The 26,584-nt window shown below is 45.7% G+C and overlaps 1 protein-coding gene across 5 annotated transcripts in view; it reads right to left on the reverse strand.

The window, feature by feature from the left end:
- Positions 1-26,584, reverse strand: part of COL6A6 (collagen type VI alpha 6 chain) — a 274,284-nt gene that overhangs the window by 84,121 nt on the left and 163,579 nt on the right. For all 5 annotated transcript variants that reach the window (XM_033930035.1, XM_033930033.1, XM_033930034.1 and 2 more), the window contains 6 exons: positions 26,317-26,388; positions 25,262-25,288; positions 15,163-15,207; positions 15,002-15,055; positions 6,722-6,784; positions 4,037-4,102 (listed from right to left, as the gene is read on the reverse strand). In XM_033930035.1, coding sequence (XP_033785926.1) covers positions 4,037-4,102; positions 6,722-6,784; positions 15,002-15,055; positions 15,163-15,207; positions 25,262-25,288; positions 26,317-26,388 — 327 coding nt within the window. The remainder of the gene's footprint in view (positions 1-4,036; positions 4,103-6,721; positions 6,785-15,001; positions 15,056-15,162; positions 15,208-25,261; positions 25,289-26,316; positions 26,389-26,584) is intronic.

The following is a 26,584-nucleotide window of genomic DNA, read 5'->3' on the forward strand; positions in this document are numbered from 1 at the left end:
ACACGTTTATGAATTAAAATACCCACCCCCTGGGTCTTTTTCCGGACCTTATTAGAAGAAAGGAAAACATGTGGATAGCTATGGTGTGTAAGCAATTTCTCATAGTGAGATTGAAAATGGGTCTCCTGAATAAATCCAACCGCACTATTCAGGCGGCTCATTTCTTTAAATAACAAGCGTCGCTTTTGTGGAGAATTCAGACCATGTACATTATAAGACAGCAAAGTAAGTTTATCCATTTATACTAGAGAAGAAAAAGCACTTCATCACCAAATCAATATCCTGTTCCAAAGCAGCCAAATCAACCAACCCCTGCAATCGCAACCCTAAGAAAAACAATACACAAACATACTTCCATATAATCATACAAAAAAGCACTCGGTCACAACCCTTCCCAATACCAACACCCCCCCTCCCCCCAACCCCCCAACAATACCCCACATGGTCCAGCTACCAAAGCACCTGGTAACCACGGTACAGGAAGTGTAGAGAAACAGTTCACAAAGGGACCCCCAGAACAAGCCCTATAAACAACCTTCGCGACAGAAGCCGCTCAGCAAAAAGAAGAAGAAACATACACAGCACAAAATTTCAGGAACACATCTCACAAACACAAATGTTCAAACGGATGAGGACGTGGCCGCTTCCAAAGGGCGACGGGCTGCAGCCGACCTAGCCACTCTCTGCCATCCCAACCCTCTTCCTGATTTGGGTATAGGTGACCTCTGAGGAAGTGGAGCCATTTCTGAAGCCGTCATCAAACCTGCTTCCACCATTCGAGACTGAACATCCGCCACAGATATTGCAGTGTAGTTCTTGCCTGCATGTGTAAAAGCCAGTCCGATAGGATAAATCCATCTATATCGAACACTGCGCTCCTGCAGTATACGGGTACAGTCTCTATACGTGCGCCGGCGGGCCAGGGTTGCTGGAGCTACATCAGGATAGACATCAATGTCCGCTTCTTCCCATTTAACAGTTCCCCCAGAACGCCTTACCGCCCTAAGCACATGTTCTTTATCCATATAACGATGGAAACAGGCCACAACATCACGAGGGCGGTTCACATCACGAGGGCCAGGGATGCGGTGAGCCCTATCCAGCAATGGTTTTCCCACTTCCACAGGTAAACCAGCGGACTCTAGTGCCTGTATACATATATGATCAATCACCTCCATACAGCGAGAGTCAGAAACAGTGTCAGGCACACCCCGAAAGCGAAGGTTGCACCGTCTGGAGCGATTCTCCAGATCTTCCAGCTTTAGGGTGCTCACATCAGCTTTTTCCTCCAGCGCTGCAATCCTGTCTCTTAACTGTGTTATTTCAGAGCCATGTGCCTCCACTGCAACTTCTGTCTCTCCCACTCGATTCCCGATTTCACCCACCTCACGTTTTAGCTCAGCAACAACAGCATGGATATCAGCTCGAACTGCAGAGATTTCAGATTTCAATTCCTGGAACCAGCCACGCATCTCCAGCTGTAAAGTCGGCAACGTTGCATCAGCATGTGAGCCCTCCGCAGCCGCGGTCGGGTCGGGCGCCATTTTAGAGCCAGTCTTAGGAGGCCCATTCGGGATCGGTGAAGAAAACGCTTTTATATCGGTTTGTTTTTTTCGCGTCGCCATCGGGACGCAGCAAAGCAGCTACACAAACAGGCTGAGGGAAGTAGACAGTGCAGGCACGCGAAATCGCGCGAAGATAGCCGAAATCAGCACGGGGGTCCGCGGAGCTATCGCTCTAGGCTGCCATCAGCCACGATGACGTCACTTCCCTCTGATGCCTAGCAGTTTTTTGACAATCGCTCTGACTGGCGCCTAAAAGTTAGGCATGGTTATGCGCAGTTTATAGAATCCGGCCCAAAGTGCCTCCTCCTGCTATGTGTTATTTTTTTGTAGTATGGAAATCTTATGTGACAGATTTCAGAAAAAATTAATAATATTTTCTTGTTACAGACAATTAACAGCATCAGACTATCCAATGGAAATTAAGTATTCAATCTGCTCTCGTCATAAGAGTGGCCATAGATTAGTCAGAAGGCCAGTCCTAACAATATATATGGGGGTCCAAAGATTTACAGCAAATGTAAACGCATGAGATGCACATAAACAGTGGGCTCTGTGTATACCATCCATCAACCACTGAAGATATACCCCATGAATGGATGTTGATATCGTACCTGGATGTCAATATCATCATAAAATCAAAGAGCCTGCCAATGTACACACTCCCCTTAATTCTATAAAAGCATCAAGAATTGCTTGCATAATTTGGGTCAGGTACCCAAATTCCAAGCTAATTCTGTTATATCCACTCCAGATTCTGTACAATAGGAGAGGCAAAATGAAAAAAAATACATCTAAGTCCGTTTTGGGCCTAGAACACTAGTCACCCAAAGTTGGAAACCTCCAAAGTCCATTCTCGAAAAGTATATCCAAAATGTCTTTTTTTTTTTTCTTTTTAGAAATGTCTGCTTATATGTCTAGGCATTTGCCACTAAGTTGTCTATCTTTATACCCCATTCTCGTCCAAAAATTCATCCAGGTCCAAAACACCTAGAACAAGACCTTTTCGGCCTGTCCTTCGCCTAAAAGCATGATTCTCTAACCAGCGTCTGTCATAAACAATGTTGGTTAGAGAATCATGGAACTGTACACCCCTCCCCCCCGCAACAATCGCAGCAGGAGAGATGCCCAATCTCTTCTACCAGACACCCCCCCCAGAACCAGCGGATCTTTACTGGCAGGAGGGATGCCCAGTCCGTCCTGCTGGACACCCCCAGAACCTGTGTGATAGTGATCTTCACCTGCAGGAGGGATGCCCAGATCACCCTCTAACCTTTTTTAGATGGCCGGCCGGACAGGTCCTCCCTATGTTCATCCATCAGGCCCGCCTTAGTCTGAATGGTGGGCCTGCCCCTTCCCGGTGCATTGTGGGATGCACCAAGGAGGGTCCTAGGGCCTGATTGACCCAGGTGCCTAAGGCCCCACCCATAGGAGGGGCCTTAGGCACCTGGGGCAACCTATGATTCTGGGGATTCAGGTAGGGGTGGAGGGGGGGGGGGTCCGGGAGATGGGCTGGGCAGTCCAGCAGTGAAGTTCAGGGAGGTGTCCAGCAGGAGAGATTGGACATCTCTCCTGCCTCGATATGTCAGGGCATCTTTCCTGTTGCGATGTGTCAGGGGGTCATGGCAGATGGCAGCAGGAGCATCTCTCCTGCCGCAATCAGCTCAGTAGCCCGATCCAGAACTTATACTTGTTTTGACTTTGTCTGTGTCAAAACGTATAAGTTTCGTCTGGCAACCTGTCAAACTTTTTGATTATGGATGCTGGACGACTAAATCTATGTCGACCCACATCCCGCCCACCTCCTGCCCTATCCACTCCTCCAGAAATGCCCCTTTTCACTCTGGGCGAGACTTGGGTCTTGCAGAAGTTACACTCAAAGCTTTCTGCACCTCCCATATAGCAGTGGAATATAGTGCCCTCTTCAGTTTTTTCCTTCTGCAAGTGAACTGTACAGGGTTGTTTCTGATCTGCTCTGCTTTATTTTTCCTTTTTTCGATGTAAGTTTGATTTTTTTTTTTGGGTGGCTTCGGTGCCCTGAGACCCCTTATTTAGGGGATCTCTCCAGTTTCACATGGCAAGCTTTTGTGTGGGCCAGCCTGCTGCGTGCCACCTCAGAGCTTGGATCCATTCTCCTGAGAGCAAGCTTGCCTTCTGCTATTCTCAGAGGTTTAAGCACAGGCTGTTGGTGTCCTGAGTAAGAACCTTCTTTGGCCATTATAAACTTAGCCAGCCAGCACTCCATATCAGCATGGCTAGCTAAGATTTTAATGGCCAAAAATAGACTGGATTTTCAATGCCTATCATCGGAAATGGATCGACATTGAATATCTGGGCTAAGCGCCTTCCACAGGAGTCAGTCTGGCTAACTCCTGTGGTCTGAATATCAGCCCCACAATGACTGGAATTGCCATAATGGAGAGTCACTGCAATATCTTTCCTTTTTAATAGGACTCATATTTAAATTTTCTTACTTGCCGGCCTGGTTTTCCTTGATCTCCAACTGGACCGCGAGCATTATTGTCAGTTCCAGGATCTCCCTGAAATATAAGCAGCAGTCTGTTACAGTTATGAGCTGGCACACTCAGGTGTTGACAATATTGAGAAAACAGAGAAAGAAATATGAGTGAATGAAAAATTTGCACAAGAAAAGGACAGCCTGGAATCCAGGCAAAAACAAACTCTGTGAGGAAGCAAACTGAGCCCTATTTGTACAACATAAGAACTTTCTACCAACAACTTTTTTTTACCATTTTCCAAAACAGGGATCAACTGAGAAACTCCTGTTATATCTAAGGTATGAGCTAACATACTATGTGGTTTTCAGCAACCTGTTTCCTCATGTTTCTAACATACGAGGTCTGTTCAAAAAGTTCCAGGACAGTTTGAATTGCGCACCAACGGGAAGTTCTTTTGAGATGTGCTAGGCGGCGTTGGGCTTCTTGAAACCTCATGAGTAACCTCCTTTTTTCGTTTGTTGATATCTGCTTTCGTCTCTGAGCTACAGCAGGTTTTGTGAAAGTGTGTTTTCGTGATTGGCTATTTTTCATCATGTGTGACCTCAATAAGCAGCGCTACTGCATGAAGTTCCGTTTTAAATTGGGTAAGACTGCTACAGAAACTTATGAAATGTCGAAGTGGCTTATGGGGAACATGTCATGAGTTGTGGAAAGTGTTTTGAATGCGTCAAAATTTGCAAATTTTACCACAAAAATGCGATGACAGTTCTTCCCCAGCCACCTTACTCTCCTGACTTGGCCCCTGCTGACTTCTTGTTTCCTAAATTAAATCCACGCTGAAAGGAAAGCGATTCGACACCATTGAAGACATAAAGCAAAATTCAATGCAGCAACTTTTGGCAATTCCTGAAGATGCGTTTAAGGACTGTTTCCAGAAGTGGAAACAACGTTGGGAAAAGTGTATACATATCACCGCCACTTACCTCGACTCACACTGGCTCCCAATATAAGCAAGAATATTATTCAAATTTTATTGTCTACTATTTAAAGCCATGAATGGAGGCAGCCCAGCTTATATAAACAACCGCCTTATCCAAACTACCACAACCAGGCAAAGGAGAACCCAGACACTATTCATGCACCCCCCAAACTCTGCGTTCCTGTACTCACTCGAGGAACGCAGAGAGAGGGGTGACATGATCGAGACATTCAAGTATCTCACGGGCCGCATCGAGGTGGAAGAAGATATCTTCTTTTTCAAGGGTCCAGTGGCAACAAGGGGGCATCCGTGGAAAATCAGGGGCGGGAAACTGCACGGGGACACCAGGAAATTATTTTTCACTGAAAGGGTGGTTGATCGCTGGAATAGTCTTCCACTTCAGGTTATTGAGGCCAGCAGTGTGCCTGATTTTAAGTCCAAATGGGATAGACACGTGGGATCTATTCACAGAGAAAGGTAGGGGAGGGTCATTGGGGTGGGCAGACTAGATGGGCCGTGGCCCTTATCTGCCGTCTATTTCTATGTTTCTATGTTTCTATCAAATGCAAAAAAATATACGATGGCCTACTGGCCATGCAGGCAGTGAAACTAGACCGCCAACTATTCAATCTACTGACCATGACTCCAGAAAACAAAACTTTCAGAAAAGAAATAAAAACCCTGCTATTCAAGAAATCCATCAAAACAAACTAACATCGCAGGAAGCACTTCAGTCCCCCGAAGTAACCCGTTCAATTCTGTAACACTTCTGGAAATGTCCAGATAACCTCTTATGCAATCCGCCTTGAACCGTAAGGTAATGGCAGAATAAAAGTCACTAATGTAATGTAATGTAATTTGAAGGGGACCTAATGGAATACCAGCATTTACATGTGCATATTAAATAAACGTAGAAAACCTGATTTTAGAAAGCTGGGATTTACATATGCAAATTGTGACCATGTGCATATGGCAAGGAGGTATGACCTGGGCACAGGTAGGGCAGGACTGGGGTGGGGGCCATAATATATACATGTATTCCCTGTTTCTGAAATGAAATAGGGAATCTCTTCACAAAGGTGATTAATAAATTCAAATAAATGTCTATGTGCACCAAGATCAATATCAGAAATTACACTTGCTCCCGGACATGTTTGGGTTTAGACTGCATGTGGTAATGATAATGGTCCAAAAGAAACAAGGCAAACAACCCCATGACAAATATACAATGAAAAGAAAAGTGGGGAAGGAATTGTGCACATCAACCATGTAGCTCTACTAGCACAACTGTTTTCATCTAAAATGTTTACGAGTGCTGCTTGTTTGGCGTTTCAAAGTATTTAGCCTTTTGGAAATTAAATGCTCAAGTGCCATCCACTGGATCAGCATAGACACCCCTGAGGCAGGATTCCGTTTCGAAGCTGAAACACAGACAGTGTCGAGTCTGAAAGGAATCCAAAGACAGATTGATTGTACCACATGTTTCATATTTTAATAGATTCTTATATTCAATAAACTCATTTCACCCCAAGGTTGATGTGCACAGTTCCTTCCCCACTTTTCTTTTCACTGTAGTGATAATGGGGGCATTTGTCCCTTCCTGTTTTGCCCACCTCTGATCTCCAGAATTGTTTCAGCATAAAGGCGCAGTAGCAAACATTGCCACCATAAGTCTCATTGAGCCAGGCAAGACGTATGAAAATGAGTCAACAAAGACTTACAGAGTCTCCTCTGAAGCCAGCTTCTCCACGTTCACCTGGCTGTCCTCGGGGTCCTTTTCTTCCCTGAAATCACAAAAGCCATACAACACATGACGTTTTCTATAACTTACAACCACACTGAAATACTTAAAAATTGCAGTGCCATTAATTAGAGCATCAGAGAACATTTATAAGTTGCAGAGCAAACCTGGGTCACTTAAGAGTAATTGAGCTGCTGCCATTATGCCTAGATATTCAATGCCAGGCCATGTCTGGATACTGGCATTGAATATCTTTTTTATGACTATTATTTTTATTTATTTCAAAATTTCTATAACGTTTTGAACCAAAACGGTTTACAAAAATGTTTCATACATAAAATTTTATAGCAAATAAAACAAATGAACACAGATAATCAAATCCTTCGGAAAATCAGCAAACAGGGAAAAATCACTACTTAAAGAGACGTGTTTACAAACAATTGTGTTTTAAGTACTTTTCTAAATGTGCCCCTATCATCAAATTTGCCCAACGAGAGAGTTCCACAATCTTAACCTGCACAACAAAAGGTCATTACATTGGTTTCTACGTATTTTGGATTAACATTCACCTTCAGCAGCGCAGAATTTTCAGAGCGCAATGATCTTTTCAGTTGTTCTTATAGAATTCAGGGATCGTTCTTTCGATATATTAAGGGGAAATGACCCGCGAAGGAAGCGGTGGGACCGTTGGATGACCATGGAATAAAGGGAGCGCTAAAGGAGGACAAAGCAATCGCCAACAAACTGAACACATTTTTTGCGCCTGTATTTAACGAAGAAGATTTACACAGCATACCGGAACCCATCAGGCTATATGCTGGAAACGAAGACAGAAAGCTGCCAGGATTGACGGTCAGTCTAGAGGAGGTGTGTAGGCAGATTGATAGGCTTAAGTGCGATAAATCCCCGGGACCGGATGGCATCCACCCGAGGGTCATCAAGGAACTGAAAGGGACCATAGCTGAACTGCTTCAATTAATAGGCAATCTGTTGATCAAATAGGGAAAGATTCCGGAAGACTGGAAGGTGGCGAATGTTACGCCGATCTTCAAGAAAAGTTCGAGGGGAAAACCAAAACTACAGACCGGTGAGTCTGACCTCTGTATCGGGAAAGATGGTAGAGTTGCTGATAAAGGAGCGCATCATTGATCACCTTGACGGACACGGGCTGATGAGGACCAGTCAGCATGGTTTTAGCAAAGGCAGATCGTGTTTGACAAACTTGCTGCACTTCTTTAAGGGAGTAATCAGACAGATAGACAAGGGCGAACCGGACAACATTGCATATCTGGATTTTCAGAAGGTGTTTGACAAGGTTCCGCATGAACGACTATTTTGGAAAACTGCGAGCCACGGGATTGAGGGTGAAATACTCACGTAGATTAAAAACTGGCTGAAGCATAGGAAACAGAGAGTGGGGGTGAATGGACAATACTCGTACTGGAAGAGCATCACTAGTGGGGTGCCGCAAGGCTCGGTGCTTGGTCCCGTGCTCTTCAACATCTTTATAAATGATCTGGACATTGGTACGATGAGTGAGGTGATTAAATTTGCGGACGATATGAAGTTATTCAGAGTAGTGAAGACACAGGGGGATTGCCAAGATCTGCAACGTGACATAATCAGGCTAGAGGAATGGGCATCAACATGGCAGATGAGGTTCAACGTGGATAAGTGTAAAGTGATGCATGTAGGTAACAAAAATCTCATGCATGAATACTGGATGTCCGGGGCGGTACTTGGAGAGACCTCCCAGGAAAGAGACTTGGGAGTTATGATCGACAAGTCGATGAAGCCGTCCGCGCAATGTGTGGCGGCGGCGAAAAGGGTGAACAGAATGCTAGGAATGATAAAGAAGGGGATCACGAACAGATCGGAGAAGATTATCATACCGCTGTACCAGGCAATGGTGCGCTGTCACCTAGAGTACTACGGCCAGCACTGGTCGCCGTAAATGAAGAAGGACATGGTATTACTCGAAAGGGTCCAGAGAAGAGCGACTAAAATGGTTAAGGGGCTGGAGGAGTTGCCGTACAGCGAGAGATTAGAGAAACTAGTCCTTTTCTCCCTTGAACAGAGGAGATTGAGAAGGGACATGATCGAAACATTCAAGGTACTGAAGGGAATAGACTTAGTAGATAAGGACAGGTTGTTCACCCTCTCCAAGGTAGGGAGAATGAGAGGGCACTCTCTAAAATTGAAAGGGGATAGATTCCGTACGAACGTATGGAAGTTCTTTTTCACCCAGAGAGTGGTAGAAAACTGGAACGCTCTTTTGGAGTCTGTCATAGGGGAAAACACCCTCCAGGGATTCAAGACAAGGTTGGACAAGTTCCTGCTGAACCGGAATGTACGCAGGTAGGGTTGATCTCAGTTAGGGCTCTGGTCTTTGACCTGGGGGCCACTGTGGGAGTGGACTGCTGGGTGCGATGGACCACTGGTCTGACCCAGCAGCAGCAATTCTTATGTTCTTATGAGGGATACCCAGTCCCTCCTGCTTGGAACACCCCCCCCCCCTTTGTAGATCGCCAGCAGGAGGGTGCCCAATCCCTCCTGCCAGAAAACCCCCCACCACTCCGAATGAAAGCGGCAGGAGGGATGCCCAATTCGGCGGTTCCTCCTTCCTGGAACACCCGCTGAACAAAACCGGGAGAAGGGACCCAAACCCTCCTGTCCAGAATATCCCCATCCCCCCAAATGAACATGGCAGTCCCTCCTACCCGTAAACCTCCCACTCCCATAGTTCGCTAGCAGGAGGGCGCCTAATCCCTCCTGCAGAAACCCCCCACCCCCGAATGAAACCGGTAGGAGGGTGCCCAATCCCTCCTGCCAGAACCCCCCCGGACACCCCCCAAATCTCCCCACCCCCCCAGACCCCTCTTTAACCTGAAACAATGGATGGACGGATGGATTTTCCCTCCGTCCAGCAAGCCCGCCTCCATTAGAATGAGGTGGGCCTGCCCCTTCCCTGTGCATTGTGGGATGCACTGGGGAGGGGCCTAAGGCCCGATTGGCCCAGGCGCCTATGGCCTCACCCATGGGTGGGGCCTTAGGCACCTGGGCCAACTGGAATTTTAGGTTGACCCATGCCTAAAGCCCTTCCTATGGGCGGGGCCTTAGGCACCTGGGCCCACTGGAATCTTAGGTTGGCTCGTGTGCCAATGGGCTGTTTCGTTCAGGGGGGAGGTGGAGGGGGGTGTTCCGAGCAGGAGGGACTAGGCATTCCTCCTGCCGCGTTCGTTCAGTTGGGGGGGTACTGGCACAATAAGCTTAGCAGCCGCGTCTACAACAACCCGATACTCTAACCGGCATCTGTAACATGGACTTTGGTTAGAGAATTGGGTTTACTTTAGGCAACAAGTCTTTATAAAAGGAAAATAAACAAAAGCAAGAGAAAAGGAAATCAGTATGGTTCTCCATGCAACTGGCTGAAAAAAATAAAGGCAAAAGAGGTAGTGTTCATGAAATACAGAAGAATACTAACTCCCCCTTTCTACTAAGCTGCAGTAGAGGTTTCTCTTTGGCCCGGAGCGCTAAATGCTCCGACGCTCATATGAATTCTATGAGCTACGGAGCATTTAGCGCTCTGGGCTGTGGTAGAAATCGCTACTGCAACTTAGTATAAAGAGGGGGGGGGGAGGTAAAAGAGGAACACAGAAAAGTATACCAGAGGAAAAGAGGGATAGGGAGATATAATACAGATGTTAAAGTACTTGAAAGGCATTAAAGTAAAAACAAATCTCTTCTAGAGTGAGGGAATCAGTAAAACTATGTAGAGGAACTGAATTCAAGTTGTAGGGTGGTAAGACTTAGAAATAACGTCAGGAAATATTTTTTCATGGAGAGCTTAGCAGATGCCTGGAATGCTCTGCTGGTGGAGACAAAAATGGTGATGGAATTCAAAAATGCATGGAATAAACACATATCATTCCTAAACAGAAAAAGAAAAGAATCAAAACATGGCCGCTGATGTATTATGATGGGCAAGAGAAGTGTTTAATTGGCAACTCCAGTAGCTGGGAACTAAGGCTAGTGCCGGACAGACCTCTACAGTCTGTGCTCCTTAAATGGTAAACACAGATCGGAATGGGCTGGAGTGGGCTTTGACAATAACTCCAGTGCTTAGAAATAAGGCTAGTGCTGGGCAGTCTAATCTACTTCCAACTTCAGACTACGTTCCTTCTCCTTTGCTGCCTGAGTCAGTATGTCAAGCTCCGTCCCAGGCAGAATTCAAATCCAGACTAAAAGCCCACTTTTTCGAGGTAGCTTTTAATTCCTCACCCCCACTCACTTGTAAAATAGCCATGCCTGAGAAACTCCCTAACACCCTACTTTCTGAGGGATAAAAATTTCCTCCTATTGGTTTTAAAAGTATTTCTCTGTAACTTCATCGAATGTCCTCTAGTCTTTGTCATTTTTGACGGAGTGAAAAGCTGATCCACTTGTACCCGTTCTACTCCACTCAGGATTTTGTAGACTTCAATCATATCTCCCCCCCCAGCCGTCTCTTTTCCAAGCTAAAGAGCCCTAACCGTTTTAGTCTTTCCTCGTACGAGAGGAGTTCCATCCCCTTTATCATCTTTGTCGCTCTTCTTTGAACCTTTTCTAGCGCCGCTATTTCTTTCTTGAGATTTGGTTTTAAGAAAGGTTTGGACAATTTCCGGGAGGAAAAGTCCATAGTCTGTTATTGAGAAAGACATGGGGGAAGCCACTGCTTGCTCCGGATCGGTAGCAAGGAATGTTGCTACTCCTTGGGTTTTGGCCAGGTACTAGTGACCTGGATTGGCCACCTTGAGAACAGGCTACTGGGCTCGATGGACTATTGTTCTTACTTATCATGTTTGATTGGACTGTAAGCTCTACCGAGCAGGGATTGTCTCTTGAATGTATTAATGTAAAGTGCTGCATATATCTAGCAGCACTATAGAAATGATAAATACTAATAGTAGTAGTAGACTTCAATGGTCTATTTCTTGTAAATGGCAAAAAGCAGATAAAGATCAAGTTTGAATATCATATGCAATAAGGGCCTGATTCTCTAAAAGTGCGTCCCGATTGTAGGCAGCTGTAGGCGTCCTACAGCTGTCTAATCAGCCAATCGGGATGCATGTTTAAAAAAAAAAATGCTCCCCAGGCAGGCCGCCTATATTAAAGGCGAGGCCCGCAAGACACCTAGGCCCTGATTCTGTATAGGACGCCCGGGAGAGGCGTCCTATTCAGAATCGGCCTAAACTAAACCCCGATTCTGTAACCGGCGTCCATGTTACAGACGCGGGTTAGAGAATCGGGTTAGATTAGACACGGCCCGCTACACTTATCGCGGCAAGGGATCTCTCTGCCGCTATAAGTCTAGTGGGCCGTGGCCCCCTGACCAGGAGGGTGCCCAAACCCTCTGCCCGAAGACGCACCCCACCCCCGACACTACCGACTGCCCCCCCCGACAATATCTTTCGCTGGCAGGAGGGTGTCCGATCCCTCCTGCCCGAAGACGCACCCCCCCCTGCGCTAACAACCCCCCCACCAAACCTGTTCTTAGATGGGTCTTGCACGTCTTGAGCCGGCAGGCACGCCTCGTCGTCGAAATGAAGCGGGCCTGGACCAATCAGGCCTTAGGCATAGCGGGTCCGCCCATCCCCACTTAATCTAAGAACAGGTTTGGTGGGGGAGTTGTTAGCGCTGGGGGGGGTGCGTCTTCGGGCAGGAGGGATCGGACACCCTCCTGCCAGCGAAAGATATTGTCGGGGGGGGAGGAGATCGGTAGTGTCAGGGGGCGGTCGGTAGTGTCGGGGGGGGGCGGTCGGTAGTGTCGGGAGGGTGCGTCTTCGGGCAGGAGGGACTGGGCATCCTCCTGCCAGCGATCGGACAGGCCGCGGCCCGCTATATTTATAGCAGCAGAGAGATCCCTTGCCGCGTTAAGTATAGCGGCCGCGTCTACTTACAATGCTGGCCTACATTTTAAGCTTCTCCTCTACTAGGGAGACGCGTAGGGCCGCCTAGGTTCAGCCTAAGGCCCTTAGACGAGCTTAGGCATCTTGCGGGTCTCCCTAGGCTCCCGGAGGTGCCTTCAGGCCTGCCTGGGGAGCATTTTTTTTTTTTAAAACGTGCATCCCGATTGGCTGATTAGACAGCTGTAGGACGCCTACAGCTGCCTACAATCGGGATGCACTTTGGAGAATCAGGGCCTAAGTGCAGGTGTTATGAATCATAAGGAGGGAGGGGAAGATATCTGATTGTTGAAATTGGTGAGTTAAATGTTAGAAATTCTGTTGGTTTAAACATATTGTTCAAAGGCTGCACCATGTTAACTGCCTATATATAGGGGTGGGGGTGGTGATGGGGTTGGTGGGTGCAGAAAATTTCTCAGCCCAACCAACCAACTTCCCAAATTCTGAGCGTTATTTTGCCCCTGGAGCCCATTAAGCACCAATCTGCAGAAACGAAATTCTATGTATTTGACATTGTTTCAGATCATTGATTGAACCATATCCACGTCATTCTCTTTGCAGCATGGTTGGTACAGTTTCAAATTGCTCTGTATGTGAATTATGAAGAACTGTAACCTGCACAGAGTAGCAGAGGTGGGTGTGGCTCCGGTCGCCGTTGTTGACCAGTCTGGATGGACCATGTAAGCCTTTTCTGCCGTCAGTTGACATGCTACTATGTATATTCAGCTCTGCTACATGGATAGGCACAGATCCGGCTCAAAAGTGACTCCATAGGATAGTGGTCTTCATTAATTTTTAAGCTGGGGCCACGTTGGATTCTAATGAGCTGAAGAAGAGCTGCCCAATATCTGTGAATGTGGAACCATGACACTGCTGACCAATGCGTGTCAGTGACATCCATCCTCAGCAGCTCGCCTTCAAACTTCACTGGGGGCATTCTTCAAACATGTGGCTCTTCCCCCATCCTGAGCTTGGGTTCAGTGGCGTTGCAAGAGTGAGCGGCGCCCAGGGTGGTGGCGGCCCTCCCATGCCCCCCTGCCGCACACGTGCGCCCATTCCCTGTACCTTTTTAACTTTAGTGTCAGCAGCCACCAACTTATTGCCCGTGTCAGCTTCAACACTCTCTCTGATGTCACTTCCTAGGGCGGGTCCCGGAAGTGACATCAGAGAGAGCGCTGAAGCCGATGCAGGTAGTAAGTTGGTGGCTGCTGGCGCTGAAGCTAAAAAGATACAGGGGAAGAAGGGGCACGCGTGCAGCAGGGGAAGGAGTGGGAAGGGTGTGGGGGAGGCGAAGAGGACTTGGGTTGCAGGCACCCCGAAGAAGATGATGCCCAGGGCGGACCACCACCCTTGCCCTCCCCCCTTACTACAGCACTGCTTGGGTTGAGAGGCATAATAATGGAAAGCAAGACAATGGAGGCCACCCCAGAGGTCTCCAAGAGCCACCATTGGTTCCTGGGCCTTACATTGAAGAACACTGGCGTAGGGTATTCATAGGCAGCTGTATATTGCTGCTATAAAGATAATATATGGCTCCTGCCAGGCTGGGAAAGGCAATTTTCAGCTGACACTATCCATATGGAGTTATGAATGTCGATGGTAGAGGATAATGCATGTAATGGCCACCGGTACATTCATAAATAACTTTGAATATTGACCCACCAATGTACATGATGGACTTGCAAATGATTGTTTATTATTGAATATAATTGACAATCATTCTTAATTTAAAAAAACATTTTAAAATGGAGAAAGGGGTGTGCAATGATTATGGTCAGAAATCTTAGAAATGTTCTCATTTATCGTGTGTTTTGATTTTTTTTTCACACATTTCCTTAAATAATATTCTTAAACACAATAGAACGTTAGAATGCATACGAACTGATTACATGTGCATTCATTTGCAAGCTTAATATATGCTTATTTGACTTGGTGTATACTAACTACACCCTAAGAAATGCATATTCCAGGTGTTAATATGACCTGCACATGCCCAAGTCATAAGTTATTAAAATGCTTTAAAGTTTGCCTGATTTAGAAAGAGTCGACGGTGCGTAGTAATTTTAGCTGTTTTCTTAGTTCTCTGAATGAAAGTCCTTTCCACAAAATTCAGGAAAGTTATATTTCTTGACATTTGTATTTCGTATTGTATCTCAATTGTTTAAAGGCTCAGCATTCACATAAGCTTTATACAGCAACTTTTGCCAGCAAATTTCCTCTCCAAGCTAGTTGGAACACTTTCAAGATGCCATTTCTCTCTCCTTATTTTCACTTTCTAGTACAACTTTAGCACATCAAGCAAAAGCCTGCTTTACCTGGTTTCCTGTGTGGCCTTTTTCTCCAGAAGCTCCAGGAAGTCCATATGCTCCCTATACCCAAAATAGAAGTACAAGTCAACTTAAAATGTTGTCCTCAGTTCAATTATTTGAAACTGTGTTTGCTTCTGTATGGTAGAATGTTAGGGATTGAAAGTTACCTGTTCTCCATTGACCCCATCAATTCCATTCTCACCATCGTCACCCTGGAAGAATAAGACCGTTACTATCAATGTTAATTTGTAGGGAAACTAGACCCAGACCTCTGCAACTATTCATTCATTCATTCATTCAACTGCACCATCATCCTGAGCCTTTGCTGTCGGGCAAAAATATTGCATCAAGCACAGAAGTAGCCATTACAAATTAAAAAGAATAGCAGGCAACAACAAAAACTGGAACAGAAACTTAAAAGAAGCTCACTGACTATTATGATAAAATTGTAATTTAAAAAAATAAAAAAGGAAACTTCCACAAAGCTTAACTCTGCATGTAAAAATAATAACTTTAATAACTTTATTTTTTTATACCGCCAAACCCAAAAGTTCTAGGTGGTTTACACTAAAAAGAGCTGGACAATCATTGAAATACAATAATATAGTAAAAAATACAAATATTTGTAAAATAGAATTTCAATAATAAAAGTCACTAAGTAATAAACTTATCGAACAAAGTGGTCTTAATTAATTTCTGAAAACTGCAATAGGATAACATAGCTTGCTGAATACATTTACCTAACCAAGATTGTTGCCTACCAGCTTGAAATGCTAGGGTCCTATCTAAGAAGGTCTTATATCTACACCCTTTAATTCTCTATGGGCTTCGGGGCCGTTAGCGCAGAGCAGTTGCTAACGCGGCTTTGTAAAAGAGGGCGATAGACTTCCTTGTTTTATATATAAGGAGTACACTGTACTCTGTTTCTCAGACTGATCCAGGATGCTCTCTCCAGCATTCACATCTCAGACTATGGGTAGAGGAAGTTGCTGCACTTCACACATAAAGGGCATATCTATCATAGGCATTCACAAGTGCATGCTTCTTTGCATGCATTAGTGTGGAGAAATGTAGCACTTACACATTAAGAACCCTAAGCGCTATTTTATAAGGATGCACATAAGGGCTACAGCGCACAACTGCAAGGGAGTGTACATAGGAGCGGATAAAAGCTCACCCTTGTTCTATTTAGGCCGTCAAAATTATGCCATTTCTATGCTGGTGTAACTGTATGCAGTGGTGTAGTAGGGGAGGGGGGGAGTGACAGTCCTCCATGGGCGCCATCTTGGTGGGGGTGCCAGCACACGTCCTTTCTCCGCCTCCCCCCATTCCTTCCTGCCAACCCCCCCCCCTCTCCTGTCATGTGTGTGCATCCCTTCCCTTGTACCTCTCTTTAATTTTCCCGGCTCGCATCTCTCTGTCATCACTTCTGGCTCCCGCGCCTAGGAACTGACGTCAGAGAGAGAACCGCCAAGGGCAGCAAGTTTGAGATGCTGCTCGCACCAGGAAAATTAAATAGGTACAGGGAAAGGGAAGTGGGGGGGGGGGGGGGGGTCGGGAAGGAGCAAGGGGACAGAAAAGAGGGTCACTACACCACTGACTGCTTGAGCCTAAATTTAAGGTGTGCCGACGCAGGAATACGCTAGTATTCTATATTGGTATCTGGGCACCCAGATGTCATTACGGAATAGGCTCACCAAGCAGCATCAGAGCACCCAAAGGGAGGCATCCACTTATAGAATTGTTCACAAAGAAGGGAATTCTATCAGTGCTGCTCAAAGTATGGAAAAAAACATTGGCGAGCCCTTTATAGAGCAGTGTTTAATGACAATTCCTCTGCCTATTGATGCCAAATGTGCCAAATGCGGGCAGCCAAGTCAGGCACATTAAGGCAGTATTCTGTAACAACACGCACAATGTTTTGAAATGACACTCCCGGGCCACACCCCCTTTTGAGTTATGTGCTATTAGAGTCTTATAGAACAGCGAATAGCCAGATACACATGCACATTTTAATGAAATTATTATTTAAAGGCTTGCTGTACCGCCATAGGCTAATATCCAAAAGACAGGAAGGAACTCCACTTTAAAAAGTAGAATAAAAATCATTTCTACATTAATTCACATAAATATCATAAAAATACACACACGACAGGTTACAAATCTTTCTCTTAAATTCTTTCTTGCAACAGGGCCCAATAAGCAATCCTCAGTCGGGCGAACCGAAAGCTTTAATAAAAAAAGTGAGTCTTCATTGCCGCTTTGAATTAGAAAGTTGCGCGGGGACAGAAATCCCACCCGTCCCCGCCAAAATCCCACCCGTCTCCACCCGTCCCCGTGAGGAATCCCACCCGTCCCCACCCGTCCCCGTGAGGAATTCCTCCGTCCCCACCCGCCCCGCCGTGCCGCCGGACCAATCAGCAAGCAAGGCTTTCATCTGTGTACGTGCTGAGCTCACTGCTCAGCATGGCTATTTCCTGCCGCGACGCCGCACTTGTAAGCTGCATGCCTGCATCGCCAGAATTTAGGTAGGCTGTTTTCATCCCCGTGGGAGTCCCGTGGGTCATGGGGGCATCCCCATGGGAGTCCCGTGGGCCAGGGGGGGAACCCGCAGAACCCGCGGGATTCCCGCGATTCCCGTTCCCGTGCAGACCTCTACTTTGAATGCTGGAAATGATATTAAACCCATTACTGAATGTAGTAAATCATTCCACAGTTTGGGGCATAGAAAGAAAAAAAGATGAGGGCTAGATGCACTAAGGTCTCCGATCGCCTAACAATTGTCACTAAACCTTTTTGACTGACTTAGCGACTGATCGTATTTGCTGATCCGATGCATAAAAGGGCTCACCGCATGGTTTTCCACACGATCGCTCATTCTCCGACTCAGCCATGCAAATTAGGTAAATGCCATGCAAACTTTTTTGGTGCTAGCTAGGGGACAGTGTGAGTTGGAGCTGTTTTTTGTTGTCTTCTGTTGCTTTGTATTTGCCTTCACTTTTTATTATGATTATGTATGTATTTATTGTTCCCCACTTAGATTTGTGGATAGGCAGGCTATAAATAATTTTAAATAAAATAAAATAAATAAATAAACTAGATGACCGACGTGATTCATCTGATGCATGGGGAGAGGCCTAAGTTCCTGATTGGCTGAGGCGCCTCAGGCTCCTCTCTTTGGAGGAGCCTGGGGCAGCTCATCCAATCAGGGACTTCCTTAGGGAGGAGTCTAGGGAAGTCCCTGATTGGCCATTGTTTTGGCCAAAGAGAGGAGCCTGAGGCAGATGATGTGCTGGGGCGGGGCTTAAGGCTGGTATTGGGCAGCGGCAGCCTGGGGAGCAGAAGCAGGAAGACTTTACTCCTGCTCCCGAAGATTGGAGTAGGAGCAGGAGGGTCTGGGCACCCCTCCTGCTCCCGAAGATGGCAGCGATCCTTGACAGAAGGAGCAGGAGGGACCGAGCACCCCTCCTGCTCCCGAAGATGACCATCCTTGTCAGAAGGAGCAGGAGGGACCAGGCACCCCTCCTGCTCCCAACTATTTAAAAGGTACCAGGGTGGGTGGGCCGGGCCCGACTGCCTGGGCCGACCAGGGGTGGGCCGGAGGGTGGGAGGCCTAGGAGCAGGAGGAACTGTGAGAACCCCTCCTGCTCCCAACTTTTTGGTGCCGGAGGGAGGCCATGCCAGTCTGGGGTGGGGGGCGAGGGCCGTCCTGGGAGGGCCGTGCCGTGAGGGGGGCTAGGACCATTCTGTGCTGGTCGCAGGGAGGGAGGGAGAAATCTGAGCAGGGCAGGCAGGAGAGATTGGGGCCGGGGGGTGTCGGGCAGATCTCTCTTGCCTGCTCCTGGACTCTCCCGCTCTCTTGCCGTTCCCTGCAGTGCAAGCCCATGGTTTTAAAGCGGGCCTGCACTGTGGAGAATGGTGGCAGAGAGCAGGAGAATCCAGGAGCAGGCAAGAGAGATCTGGGCAGGGCAGGCAGGAGAGATCGGGGCCTGTGGGGGGTGTCGGGCAGGCCGGTTTGTCGGGCCGGTGCCCGATCTCTCTTCCCTGCTTGCCGTACTCTCCTGCTCTCTGCCACCGTTCCCTGCAGTGCAGGCCTGCTTTAAAACCACGGGCTTGCACTGCAGGGAACGGCAGCAGAGAGCAGGAGAGTCCGGGAGCAGGCAAGAGAGATCTGGGCTGGGCTGAGCCCTGACAGCAGTGACAGGAGGCTGCTTCTCCTGTCACTACTGTCAGGGTGTGCGCATGAGCGGGAATCGCTCTGGCCGTGGGTAGGGGGTATGTAGGGGGCATGTTAACGATCGTCCCCATATGCATGTAGGCCTTTACTGAATTAGTCGGCCATCATGGAAACGGAAATGGATCGCACATGGTTTAGAAGTTTAGTGAATCTAGGCCAATGCCCTGATAAATCTGGGTTTAGCATGTGGGCAAATCCCCCATTAGAACATACTATGCCCAGACTTTTCCACAGTAGTGCAACAGGACCCCAAAGGTTCTTTCTTGTTATGGTACTATTTTTTACATATGTCTTTCTTTCCAGATAGGATTGCTATTGGTTTGCTTAGAGCTGGGTGATTCCTCAAAGGCTTTGCTCATTATTATTGTCAACTCTTGAGTCCAGCAGGGATCTGATGAATTTTGAGTGGTTTTAATCAGACCACATTCATTTGATCATGGTGAGAAAATAATGACCAAAACAAATAAAACCTGTCACTTAAGCCTAGGAAAAGAGGAAGCAGGCTGAATTATTACTTGCTGTTCTATGTGGTAACAGCTGTACATGTACTTATATACTGAGTTCCTGCTCATTTTGAAATGAAGGAACTAATTAAGTGAAAATACAGTCATAAGGAAGAGTCTGCCAATAATTTTTAATCTTTTCCCATTCCATGACCGATTTTCTACATCAGTGTCTTGCAAACTTTTTCTGCCATGGCACAGTAAACTCAGGGCCTCTGAGCATGGATGCATAGTAGGGGCACAGGCAGGTCATGGGCATTCTGGAAATTTGAGTGTAGTTTTACAGAATACAGGAGTACAACATCCAACTTGAATACCAGGATTTATACCAGATTTTAGTTGGCACAAGTCCTTTCACCCAAAGTTGGGCATGGGGCTTGGTACTAAGCATTAATCTATAAAGGGCACTTGGCACGACATGCCCGTTATAAAATATGATCTTTCTGGTGCCTTACTTTCGGTGCTATTTACTGAAACTGTCTTTTTATGTGAAAAATATCTTTTCCAACAACCCCAGATTAGGGTTACCAGATTTCCCTTTGGGAAAATCTGGACCCATGGCCACGCCCCCAGGACCACCCAGTTCCACCCCCAGCCCCGCCCCCAGCCAGCATGTGTGCATAGGCAGACGCAACGTGATGATGTCATGCGTGCGTGCACGTGATGTCACCACGTTGAGTCCACGCATGCGCGGATGCCCCTGCCCGACATGATTTTGTCGGGAAGCTTTTCAAAACCCGGTCAAAGTGCCAGGTTTTGAAAAGCCGTCCGGACCCCCGGACATGTCCGGGGAAATCCGGATGTCTGGTAACCCTACCCGAGATAATCTAAGAGTGACTGGTTTGCGTGCAGGATTTATTTTGGGAGTTATGTACTGCAGCAGCAATAGACACCGTGGCCCAGATTCTCTAAATGGCGCCATTTTTTTAGGTGTCCAAGCTCAGTAAAAAAACACACTGTTTCAATGATGTTTTTAACTGAGTTTTAAGGCGCCTAAAATAATTGACACTGGAATCGCGCCTCCTGGAGGTGTGAGTCACATCAAAGGCAGGTGCCGGAAATGTAGGCCTAGCAAACCCAGAGGCGTGATTCTGTAACTGTCGCCGTCGCATGATTGACATGCGATTGTAATCCACTTTTAAGGTGGCCACTGACAATGGCGCTGGTTAGAGAATCCAGCCCTCTGTTTTTCTTGCACTGAAAACTATGCTGAGTAACTGGTGACATTCCAGTGGGAGCTGCGGGGGCTCTTGCAAATATTATTTTATGGAAACAAAGCATTCCTCAGCAAGTGACAGCACTCTTCCTGAGAGAGTAATCGTCTAGATTCCCACTGAAATGAGGAGCACTTTTATTTCTCCATTTCCTGTTTCCTATATTGCAACACAGGGAGAGGACACGAGGTCATGAATTATGAATTAGTGTATTTGAAGTACACTTGTGAGTCAATAACCTTTATTATATAGTAGTATGATGTATGAAAGAGCAATTAATAATGAACTGTGATATGTGTCATAATCCAAGAAAAGGGATAAATCCTTGGATGCCATGAGCAATAATCGCGCAATTATTGCTCATGTCATCCAAGGATTTATGATATTATGGAATGAAAAATTGAAGAATATCTACAATAAGAAACATCAAGTGCTAATATAGTTGCTACTAATTTATGGACATACGGGTGAACATTTTCATGCACTTTAACAAGAGATTTTCATTGGGTTGAATGAACTGGAGGGCTCCGTCTGTGTAATGAATGTATGGGTGGAATATGATGTAAATGATAAGTTATATAATTAATTTTTTGATGTATAATAATAAATGAAATAGGTTATTGTAATATTAGTTTTTTGTATTTTTGGATATTTATATATATATTGAAGCTAATGATATGTATTGAGAAGTCCCAAAAGATAAGTGTATATTGGCAATGAATATGTATTAGATAAATTTGCATGAACTACCTCCACTGTGTGCAAATCTATCTCATTCATATTCAAAGTGGAAATCTGTACCCTGAGGAGTGGGTTCAGAACTCCTGGTCTACCGCAGCATTTTTTCAACCAAGTCCTCCAGACAGTGATGTAGCAAGTGTGGGAAGCGCCCAAGGGGGTTGGCACCCCCCGCCCTCTTCTCCACTTCTACCCATGTGCGCTAACCTTCCCCCACACTTATTTCGATTCCCCGGTGCAAGCAGCATTTCTAACTTGCTGCCCACGCTGGCGTCGGCTCTCCTTTTGATGCCACTTCCTAGTTGCAGGACCCGAAAGTGACCTTAGAGGGGAGCGCCAGGGCCGGTGCGAGGAGCAGGCTGCTTGCGTCGGCTAGAGGTATTTCCAATCGCTACATCAGAAGTGGGGGGATGCTTGGCTCAATGGTTCCCTGGATACTCAGTTCTTGCAGGTTCCACAGAGTATGAACAAATTGTCCATTTGGTATAAGGTGTTAAAGTCTGCTTATCCCTTGCAGGCTCTGGATCAAGTAGCAGCCGCTTGGCAGAGAGATTTGGCTCTCCCATATGATAGGAAAAATTTTCAGGACCTCTTTGAGCAGGTTCATTTAATGGGTGGATCGACTAATCTTAAGGAAGTGCAATTTAAGATTTTACATAGAGCGTACCTCTCCCGTGACCAAGAGGCCAGAATGAGGTTGTCCTAAATGTAAAATGGGGCCAGAATGGGGTTGTCCTAAATGTAAAAAGCCGCCAGGCACCCTAATCCACCTCTTCCTGGAATGTTTTACCACTGAATTATGGTTGCAGGTTCTTCCTTTGTTGGAGGGAGTAGTGAAACGTCCAGTGCCTTGGAATTATAGCCTGTTATTATTGGGGGATCAGCGCAAATTGCTAAGCACTGGGTTCTCCTTAACGCAGCCGAGGTTTCCCTGTTTGGCACTTTTGGTGCTTAAGAGACTCCTTCTGCAGCATTGGGTTTTGGACAGGGCGGCATCTTTCTCTCAATGGCTTCCTCAAATAGTGGAGACCGCCCTGTTCAAGATCCAAAGGCACTCCCCCACTGTGCGGATCGAATACCTGAGTTATGTAGACCTTTGGAAAGCCCAATTGCAGCGCTGTACAGGCCAAGAGACATCGGAGGTCACTTCAACATAGTTATGGCACTTACTGCCATTATTCCTCACTCCTGTAGAGTTCGGATGTCTGGCACAGGTAGGGGGGTTGAGTAGGATGGTTTGGGTGTGGTTTACCTGGTGAGATTGGTATGGTGCGAGTGGGGGTTTGGATGCATGAGGGATTGGATGAATGCTGGGGGGGGGGAGGGGGATTGGACTATATTCTAAAAGGGGGACTGTGGATCATTGGCGATACATGACTTCAGTGGTGAGTGTTAGCTCTCTCACTGTTTCTGTAGACCTGTTTTGTTTCATACCTGGTTGCACTTGCTACTGGTTGCATAGTCATTGTTGTAATCTTCAATAAAAATTATATTAAAAAAAAGAAAGAAAGCGCACGCACATGGTGGGGGGAGGAGTGGGGAGGAGAGGTGCTGGCGCCCTCACCAAGATGGTGCCTGGGGCGGTCCACCCCCCCTGCCCCCACCCCTTTACTACACCATTGCCTCCAGACATATCCAGTCAGTTGGCATTCAGGATATCCACAATAAATATCCACAAGATAGATTTGCTTAGAGTGGAGACATAATAACTCTGCGGTTTACAAAATGACATGCATACATATTTAAGAAATGCTAAACATGTTTCAAGAAGACAAACACAAGAAGACATTAACTAACGGCATCATGATTTTAAAGTGTTTGAGGCTTATGCAGATGAGGACAGAGCTTGCAGGAATGAGGCAGGGACAAGAAAAGAACTTGTGGGGACAGGACGGGGAAAAATTTGTCCCTGTGTCATTCTCTATTCTACAGCCCTACCACAGGGAAGACATTATAGTTATCTTAAGCGGATGGCCAGATCTGGATCTGGTACTTGGATGTTACTGGCCAGACTTTACAGTAGATATCCTGCAAACAATGGGATGGTTGGATACACTGGAGTGAGCTTAGATGGCAACTTAAGCAGTTGGAACCTCGGACAATATCAGGCGGACTTTAGTCTATGGCCCCGAAATATCAAAGAAGAGACAAGTTAATTTAATCATGTATTTTGAATGAGAATAACTAATGGGCAGACTGGATGGATCGTTCAGGTCTTTATCTGCAGTCATTTACTATGTTACTGGGTTACAGGAAAATCCCTGGCTCATTATGAATGAAGGCCTACAGTAGCAATCATGGATTACATTTTGACTAAGCTGGGAAAAAAGGGCAAAGGGGGAGCTACAGGTTCATAAGCTGAAAAGAAAACTTGATGGTGAAGTTAGATTGCTAATACAGTGGTGCCTCGCATAAAGAACGCCTCGCACAACGAACTTCATGTCATGATTCCTACAACGAACTTCGTTTCACACAACGAAGTCGCCTGAGCTTCCACGATCGCTGCCGATGTACTGCATCCTTCCGCGCAGGCACTGCAGGCAGTCGTTAGTCACTGCGCTTAACTTAAGCACGTATCGCGGCAGTCGTTCTTCATTACGAATTAAATCACGCACGCACGCACGTATCACGGCAGTCGTCCTTTTAAGATAAACTCAATATTTTTTATCTATCATGGCTTCTAAAAAAAGCAGGAAGGTGATTTCTGTTGAAATGAAACGGGAAATAATTAGAAGGAGTAAATGTGGAGTAAAACAGTGTGACCTCGTCAAAGAGTTTGGCCTCAGCAAGACCACCATTTTCACCATTTTGACAAATTTATCTTTTTTTATGTCATCGTAGCATATTTTATGCTGCAGAACGAATAATTTTTTTTAACATGTATTGTTATGGGAAAACGCGTTTCACATAACGAACTTTTCGCATAACAAACTTGCTCCTGGAACGAATTAAGTTCGTTGTGTGAGGCACCACTGTACTGGAGTTTTGGGTGTATTCTAAAATACGCTCTACTGTCCAACCTGCACAGGCAAAACACCTCTGAGCCTGGACTTTCATCATAAGTATATTGCGTGCCGGTTTTTACTTGCATCATCAGATGCAGAGCAAAAACGCACCTGCTACTGATATCTCCACAAATCTGGGCTTCTGCCTTTTGTCTTTCCAGTGCATTCCAGCTTTGTGTAATAATAGTCATACCTTACATCTGTAAATCACTGTGGAAAAACACGGTATATAAGCACAATAATGTGCATTTAAAGGACATAAATGTAAGTGCACAGCTGACATGTTGATATCTTTAAGTTAGCAGCTAGACACTGCCACGATCCAAGGAATTTAAATGTGTATTGCAGATAAAGACACTTCCAGTGAAGTCTTTAAATAAAGTCCATATTTCCAAACAGCCTTACTTACTAAGCATTTTCTCACAGACACACAAAAGGAGTCCCAAAATAATCTAGGGGCGCCTGAAGCTCAAGTTCTAATTAAAAAAAAAAAAAACACCACACACCACACAGGCAGCTCGTGAGGTCATATTGAAGGCAGAATATTAGGAACAATGAAGTATACTTGCCTTAGCTCCTCGGAAGCCTCTTGTACCCTGCAATTACAGACAGAAGCTGAATTTTATACAATAATTGTGAAAATCCCTTTCAGTTGTGGCATGTTTGCATTGACTACCTGCACAGCAGGTTGCTGTTCCTGAGGAAACATTTGCTACATCAATTTTGCTTTCAAATGACTTTTAGAAAAGGTTGTTTTAATTTATGAAAAAAACAAGAAAAAACTGCAGACAATATGCACAAGATGCAGGCTATATTTATTATACCAGATATTTAATGCGGTTACTAATGTCACCTTTTTACAGACCAAGGGACCCAACACGGTCCATGTTTCGGAAAAAACGCCTTCCTCAGGGTTCCATGGTTGATAAGGTTTAAAACGAACCGCAATTAAAATAGTAATGAGCAAACGCCTGTATGTGCACAATGAACGAGAGCCGACAGTACAATGCTGAAACTGAATGCCGAAGCAAATTTATGAATCATATCCCTCGTCTAACTACCACGTGCGCATGCACGTGTGTGCACACACACATATATATCTCACACACACGTGTGTGTATATGCACACCCGCACATTTGATTTACAGAAATTTAAATAATCAACTCTATAGAGAGAGTTAAAAACCAGAGAGATGAATTCTAACCTGGGCACTAACAGTTAATTCTTTACAGGATTTCACCAACACTGCAAATCAGATGGGAACAGAGGAGCCTTAACGATTTGATCAAGGTTTCACATCTAAAAATTAGTCTTGCAGGGTAACTGAAGTGAAGAGCTGTTTGATCTCTGAGAGCCAGAAAGTCAGGTGACCTTCCAAACACAGAGATTGCTCTCATGCAGGCCTAAATCATGGAATCGAGATATGGATGGAGCGACTGATTGCTAATGAAAGAAAAGGCAACTTCCAGGGTTTCTTTGGAGCACATCTGAAGCTGGAACTCAGTCAGCATAACTTGGCAACACTGGAGTTTCCACATGGTTCCATATGAATTTAATTATGTTTAGGCTAATGGCATAAAATATAAATTGAACCTTGAAAATTGTTTTCATGAACATACTTGCCTTAGGGCCTCTGGCACCTGAGCATCCTTGCTCTCCCTGAGTTCCATTGAGGCCATGAGGGCCTCTCTCTCCCTATAAAATAAAAAAAATAGAAATGAATGAATTTTAAAGTCACTTTAAAGAATTAATCAATTTCATTAATAATTTCAATGGCATGCTTATAAATGAAGGTCAATAAATGTTGCAACAGTTCCTGTTATATTGTTAATAAAGTACCATCAAATCAAAATCAATCAATAAATTATATAAAGGAAATACGTTATTAACA

Source organism: Geotrypetes seraphini, chromosome 2 (assembly GCF_902459505.1).
Source record: "Geotrypetes seraphini chromosome 2, aGeoSer1.1, whole genome shotgun sequence".
Taxonomy (NCBI): domain Eukaryota; kingdom Metazoa; phylum Chordata; class Amphibia; order Gymnophiona; family Dermophiidae; genus Geotrypetes; species Geotrypetes seraphini.